At 33.8% G+C, this 8124-nt stretch overlaps 1 protein-coding gene across 1 annotated transcript; it reads left to right on the forward strand.

The window, feature by feature from the left end:
- The first annotated feature begins 595 nt into the window (after positions 1-595).
- On the forward strand, positions 596-5444 carry LOC123321001. Its single transcript, XM_044908502.1, has 6 exons — positions 596-1344; positions 1830-1890; positions 3297-3388; positions 4302-4394; positions 5274-5349; positions 5418-5444. The coding sequence occupies exons 1-6, from the start codon at positions 596-598 to the stop codon at positions 5442-5444; spliced, it is 1098 nt and encodes a 365-aa protein (XP_044764437.1).
- The last annotated feature ends 2680 nt before the right edge of the window (positions 5445-8124 follow it).

Consider the following 8124-nt stretch of genomic DNA (forward strand, 5'->3'; position numbering starts at 1 on the left):
TGAGGAATTCGAAAGGATTTTGTGTGTGGAGAAAGCCAAAATTTTTGCCGAATCGAATAAAAAACAATCTGATTATTCATTTTCTGACATCTTAGGAAAAACTTCAGAACCTCAGCCATCACCACAACAACACAGCAATGAGGAATTGGAAATGATTGTGCGTCTGGCAGAAGCTAAAATCTTCGCTGACTCGAACAAGATCTGTCAGCCTGATTCTTCCTTGTCTTACAACTCCGGAATGGGATTCGAATCACAGGAACTCAGCGAAAAGGTTTTGTGTTCGGAAAAAGCCTCTGCCCAAACGAATAAAATGTACCAATATGATTATTCATTGTCTGATGACATCTTCGGAATGAGTTTAGAATCTCAGCAATCAATACCCCAACTAAGCAATGAGGAAATGGAAATGATTTGTTGTCTGGAAGAAGCCAAAACCTCTGTTGATTCGAACAAGATCAATCAACCTGCTTCTTCCTTGACTAACACTTTCGGGAAGAATCTCGGATCACAGCAATCAACTCCTCATCTCAGCGATGAGGAATTCGAAAGAATTTTGTGTGTGGAGAAAGCCAAAGTATCTGCCGAAGGGAACAGAATGAATCAATCTGATTATTCATTATTTGACATCTTCGGAATAACTTCAGAACTTCAGCCATCACCACAACAACTCAGCAATGAGGAATTGGAAATGATTTTGCGTCTGGAAGAAACCGAAAGCTTTGCTGAATCGAACAATATCAATCAACCCGATTTTTCCTTGTCTAATAAACACGGAGTGAGTTTCGAATCAGAGCAATCATTTTCCCAACACTGCGAAAAGGTTTTGTGTTCGGAAAAAGCCAAAGTCTCTTCCGCATCGAACAACTTCGACAACTTCGGAATGATTCATGGTCAACTCACTGATGTCGAATTTGAAAGGATTTTGGGATTGGGTGAATCAAATGTCTCTGCCGAATCGGCCACGCAGATAAATCGATCTCATTCCGACCAATATATGACGGATTGGAATTCGCCTTTTGAGCAGGAGCCAATAAAAATAGATGATATGTTTAATGGACATAGTTCCCATCAAGCACCGGACACTCAACTCCAAAATTCGATTATTTCACCAGATTCGGGCATCTGTGATGAAGGATTAGCGGAATCCGATTCATCTTCATCAACTCCACCTACCTATTCCCAAATTTTCGAAGTGAAAGATCAATGTTTACAACAGAAGGAATGTTACCGAACATCGGTACCCAAGTCCACACCCTACGTCTTCAAAACGAATTCGGGTTTATGGAAAAATCGCAATTACGAAATAGTTGAAAGTGTGAGGCCAACAAGTATGATACCAAAAAGGTGAGTGATTTCTACCATATACTACCACTTATATTCAAAACAAATTATATGCAGGTCGTTCCACACTTCGCGCCACCTGACGATTAATGTTCATTTTCTAACTGATGATTATTCTAACCGAAAATTGTGTATTACATGCATGTTCGAATCAGATACGTGGAAAATGCTTTGTTGGACAATTCAAGCAGATAACGTCATTCTTAAAACATAATAATTTTTTGTTAATTGAAACTTGATATAAATCCGAAATAAATTAAATATATATAAATATATATATCAAAACAATTGAAGAATTTTGGTAGACCCGTAATGATACTTCTTTAACGTATTTTCGGAATTGCATGAACAATTCTTTCAGTTTTGTTTTAGTAATCATATTTTTTTATCACGAAATTTCGAAGAGACTTCAAAATTTTCACCAAAGCCGCAATATAGCGGTTCATTCCAGAAATAATACAGAGAATAACGAATTTATATTTTTGCAGTGACGTTATCAAGCCAAAAGTGAGAATAAGAGAAGGTGTCCGGAAACTGCAAAAACAGAAGGTAAGTTTTGTACTATTATTAGGTATGAATTCAATTATTATTCTTATTCGTGTGTTTCTGCTGACTGAGGTTCTACACGAAAGTTATTTCAACTCTAATTCATATTTTCAAAACTACAAGAAACATAAATCTTAACTTTTACTAAGTATGAATAAAAGATAAATTTTTAATGGGAAATAAACAATAAAAAATTTGTCGGCAGATAGAAATTCAATTTCAATGGAAAGCTCCGAAACATTCATCTATACAGCGGGTATTGAAATTTTTTTAATTCAAATATATAAAATAGAACTCATCAAAATATCTAAATAATTTAACCAAAAATCACCTATATGAATCACTCAAGATGCCGAAGCAATCATTCCTCTCACTTCTAGATTACTTTGTGTAGGTTGTAATTGATATCGATTCTCGTTCATTTGTTCCGAGATGCCTGTTACAATCATAAAATATTTGGGAAATTTGTTGCATAGTAAAAGGAGGGATAAACAACGTGGAAATATTGTGACAGGATATAGTGATATTAGTGCTTCCGTACCTTTACTCCATTTTTGACGCCTTGCGAGAGTGTGCAGACATCTAAATTATATGCATTTTCAACTGCTGAAATGAGAACAAACACGCGAACATCCAAAGTTGCCATTTAATTTCATTTCCAATCATAAACCATACACCCAGCATTGTTCTAAGCGAATCCATATTTCAGATTCAATCATAGGGAGAATATTTTTATTATTTTCATAATGAAATGAAATAATTATTGTCGATAATGCAGATCACAGACGGATGTATTTTATGGAGGTTTATTCCAACTTCGTCATTTTGACTGTTTTGCATGAGCAGGTGATTTTAAGGGAAACAGTTTATTTCATTCTTCTTTAAATTCTGCTGTGAAAAGAGAAACACTAACCTTGTAGTTATATATAAGAAATTTAGTATAGATTCTCCACGAGTATATGGGGGGTGTTCGAATTTGAGTAGAGATCTCGTTCACACTTCTTTGAGTTATCAATCGAGGGTTCGATCCTGTTTGGGATAATCTTCCGGACTGTACAAATCAAAAACAATAACGATTCACATTATGGCTTGATCAACTGAGACATAGAGAATATACGGAAAGAATATCTGCATTCGTGGAAGTTGGAAACACAAATCTAATTAAATACGAAATAGTGGAGAAAGAAAATGGTTGTCGAATAATGTACTTTAATCATTATTACACGCACGACGTATCAGAGAATCTTTGGAAACGAAGCTCTTTGTAGACAAGTACCGGGTACTAGATGTACCTATGCATCTGAACATTTTCATTTTTATTTACTCATCATTCGAATTGACGCGTCCTTCATCAAGTTTTAGGTTTTCATTTTTATAAATAATAAAATGAATTTCCTTGGAATTTTCAGGTATTCAAGTGTTCCAAATGCGAATTCTCTTCATACTTCAGGGATATTCTGGACCAGCATATCCACAGAACACATTTACAACCAAATCAAGAGTAAGTAGAGAACAATTCAGAATTCAAAATTTATAATATGTAGCACCTAACTATTTTATACACTTTATGTGAAAGAAATTCAACAGGTGAAAATAATTAGAGGCATGTGTCATATTTAATACATACATTACTTATAATGCTTTCAATACTTTCAATCAATTCTAAACAAATATGTTTATATATCTATGCCAGTAGGATGTGGGTGATTGTCTTTCAGAAATCTCTGACGTTACCACATTTTCGTGTCATCGGAAAAATGTGGCTAACATATTTTTTAAAGAAAAGCCTCGTGATTGTACTCGTAGATACTCGATAAGCTTCGTTTTGCTGTCAATTTCAAACTTCGATATCCTGATCGTCCCTTCAGTATTCAATTCATTCATTTCATCGAAGAATGCACTATCGATCACCATTATTTTTTTTTGTGATGGCCTCTTTCGACGAAGAACCTAAAATTCATTGAACTTGTTGTATAAATAGCTAATATTTCAGTCAAGTCGAAAGAGCGCTTCGAATGAAACCTCATTATGAATTATTCTTAAGCCGATTAGATACATGGCAGAACAGACTTTTTCCGCCGACCTCTTAATAATATAATCTCATAAAATCTCATTTCGAAGCGTTGGGTATGAAGAAGAGGAAAGAAAAAGTCTATAAAGCATTTCAGTGGTGGAACCTTGTATTCAAATCATCCGGTTACATGTTTTGGTTTACGTCATTGTCAAACCAAAAATTCTGAAAAGTTGTTACTTGTAAGTGCAAAATATGAGGTTGAGCAAACTTAGAAAAGGTGAAAAATAATAATGTTACGTTTCAGTTAAATCTCTCTCTGAAACTCACGATTTTTTAAGTTCCATTGTCATATATATAATTGTTATGTTTGCATATTTAAAAATTTTATTTATTATTTCAGATGCAAGCAGATACAATCGAATGAACGTGTTAATTTTACTATCAACGGAAAAGAAAAAGCACCCCATTCCTCTGTTGCTAATAGGGCGTCTATGTAAGTAAATATAATAAATTTTTATAATTATTTTTCAGAAATTTCAAATATTTTAAATTGTACTGTAATCAATTGTTATTGTTCATGTTGAAAATAGGTTGCTCATATTGATGTACATTTTTGTGAGATACTTAGAATTATCTGGAGAAATTAAAGAATAGCATTTTTCGTAATCGCTTCGCTTACCGAGTGACACTTTGGATCGGAAGTTGGCATGAAATATACATTCGCAATAGACTTCGTAATCGATAGGGAACATGAGCTTTAAAGTTTGCTTTGTATCGTATCTGTCATAATGGAAATAAATAGCGTTGTGAAGTATAGGGCGAATGGAAGTATTGTACAACTTTAACTAAATTGAGTCCAAGCAACATATAAGGGGAAGAATTGAGAATCCATGTTGCGTTTTTAAAGTGAGTTGAATCAATATATCATCAGATATCACTTTATCATTGCCCCTACAAAATACTTCTTCCAAATAACCTGTTGAATATTCCTTATATGCGCACACTGAACATTGAACACATAGGCACACGAATAGCGACGAATAGTCAGTTCGGCTCTGTAATCCGATGTGAGAATAATCTTTTGATTCCAGCATTAGAAACAAAACAACATAAAATACTTCGCAAGATGTATGTATAAAAATTATTTGGTATTATCGAATTGACTACTTATTGACAACTTAGAAAACAAGGATTCACAACCATTTCACCATGATTCCTTAGACTTGTAAGCTCACCTAAATGTTTTTCCGAATGCACTGTTTTTTGAAACATCAACTGAACTACGGGTCTTTCGTGAGATTTTAAAAGGAACGAGAATATATATGTATATGAACGAGAATAGTTCATCATAACTTATTATATTCTCTTTCAGAAGGAGTAAGAAATTTACCTGCACAGATTGTTCACTTCCGACGACAGATTTGAGAATATTTCTGAATCACATATTTGTGATACATAAATACCGCTGGTACAAATGTCCAATCTGCCGTGTTTGCACGACATCTCCAAATGCAAGCATGGAGCATTTTCGAAAAAATCCTGATCACATGATACCATATGGGAAAAGAAACTCACAGAAAAAGATAATTCAACCGAGACGAGAAAAAAAATACAGGTACAAGTCGGATGAGAACTTGAACATCGAGGTGAAGAAGGAAGGTAACAAAGAAAAGTGAGTATACATCTAAAAAATTTACATTTCCGCATAATCATCATATCATATCATATCAAATTATTTTGTCTTCTCTCAAAATGGGTTTTTATTTTATTATAAATATAAAACAGTTTATTGTGCTTGGAATTTTGTAGCCACTTCAATCAAAAATCACTGAGTGAATATTTTACTATTTATTTTTGCTTTTTCAGGATTGTTATAACACCCAAACCTCATTGTTTCAAGAAGGGGAATAAAATAGAAAAAAAATTCTACTGTGAGGTTTGTGAATTTAAAACACTTAGCTACAGTACACTGATGGTACATAAGAATAGGAATCATAATTTGGCTATGAGATGCCCAGGGTGTTTTCGTCACTTAAATTCGATAGCTGAATTGATAAAACATTTAATGGATAGTCCCAATCATATGACGACTTATCTCAGATGCAACATTTGTGATTTTGGAACCTACGATGAACGGGCATTAACGATTCATAAGAAGAGGAAACATTTTTAATCAATTCAAGACGGAAGTGAACGAAGATCCGTGAAGGTGAAAATATCTAATGTGAGTAGAAAGTATTATTTCTGGAATCAAAAAGAAGAAAATGAGAAAAGTATGGACGTCACTGACACAATTGAAGTAGATTCTTACGTTTGCATATAAACTAGAAGATTTCAAATAACCGACTTTGCAATAGAGGCAAACGAGAAATATGAAGTGAAACAACGTCTGAACTTGGGTACCTAAAACATATTGTATAATGAACCAAAATTTAACCCACATTATTTCACTACTGATTAATCGATCGGCCAAGGAGAATTACGAGAGAAAATATGGACCATAACTGAACGAAAGAGAAAAATTACGACTTTTCTTTGATAGTGCTGTTCGAACATCCATGAAAGTGAAAAAGTATAATTATTGAAAATAAATTTTACGAAATTTCAGAGTTGTTTTATTTGACTTCACAAGAAAGGTGAAATTTCTTCTGAGATAGCACATAATATGGCTAGTAAGGGTAGGCAATAAAGGCAGACCTATCCTTTACCTAAAAAAAGCCTAAAATCTTTAGGCTATTTCGCCTTTGTGGAATCTACTAAGAATTGGAGATAATTTTTTTCACCCATCATGCCTATCCTACATTTCTTTTCAATGTATTATGTAATCGAAGAATATTTGATTGAAACTTCTCATCAAACATTCAGCGATCTCTACCAGCACCTGCAATCCTACTGCTACCTATACGTGAGAGCCATAAATTAGAAAAGAACCATTAGTAACAGACGAATGTTATTAGCGAATCGTACACCCCGACTGTTTCGCCTTTTCGAGTAGTCAGGTACATAATTTCGAAAAATTTCGAAGTAGTTAGGTTGAACAGTGGGTAATCATCCTCTCCAAAAGAAGCAATTTTTTGGCATTTATTTGCATTCAATTTTTTGGCGTTTTTTCGAATTCATGACATATCTTTATTTCCTATTTTTACTATTATTATTGGACCAAAAAATATGGGCAGTCCAGGGTTCAGTCCTCTATAGCATTCTGATAATATATACCGAAACACAGAACACGGCCTTATCACCAGGTGAAATGGACTCGAAGGCACAACTCAGTTTAGCAAGGCTGTGGTCAATTTCAAAAATAGAATAATAAAAACATCCCTTCCATTATTAAATTCCAGCTGCTCCGTAAGCCCCAACCGTTTACAAAATTGACCACAAAATTCACGGTTTTACCTCCGGTGCATTTAACAACAAGAGTAATATACCTGAGAAACAATATCAAATATCGTGGAATTTTGTGTTCCTTATTCTCGTGTGGTCAAATCGCATAAACTTCTTCCGCAACTATTTTCAAACCGAATCAATGTCTTCCTCTTTATTTTAGATCCGTAATATGTTAAAGTTTGTGACTTAAATATAAAGTTTCTTCTTTGTTTCTGTTCTCATTATCTATCGCAGATGGTAAAAAATTTTCACCTCATTTATAGTGATAGTGGAAGCTGAAAGTTTGAATGACTTTGAATTTTCTCATTTTATGTATTGCTCTATACCTACATAGAGTCCAACACTCCAAACGTTATTTTCAGAAGGATGTTAAATATCTTATATCTGAATCAAGTTTTCTACAAGAATCGAGTACCATCCGTCACGGTTCATGAAACTTTGTCGACTATTTGGATATAAATCTAAGTGCAAGTGCAAGGTGAAGTGTAATTGGCCATTGAGAAACGGGAGGAGGAAGTTTGATGAAAGGTTGTTGATTTAATTTTGATTCTTTCAAAAATATACTACTAAAGCGAAATTTCTTTCGTTATCGGTAATCAGCACCAATCCTTCACTATAATTTTTGGCATCAATGTTTGAAGAAAGTTCTTTTCATTACAAAATTTGCCAGAACATCAACTGTACCTACTACTTTCCTCGGTAATGAGAATTTTAATCCCGTTTCAGTAAATAACTGCATTGCAAAATAGGGGATAATTTCAAGGAATCAACTATGTAATTATTGTGTTCAGGAATAAGGAATAAAAAAATATATAATTATAACATCAGCTGTGTAA

The sequence above is a fragment of the Coccinella septempunctata genome, chromosome 9 (assembly GCF_907165205.1).
Source record: "Coccinella septempunctata chromosome 9, icCocSept1.1, whole genome shotgun sequence".
Lineage (NCBI taxonomy): Eukaryota > Metazoa > Arthropoda > Insecta > Coleoptera > Coccinellidae > Coccinella > Coccinella septempunctata.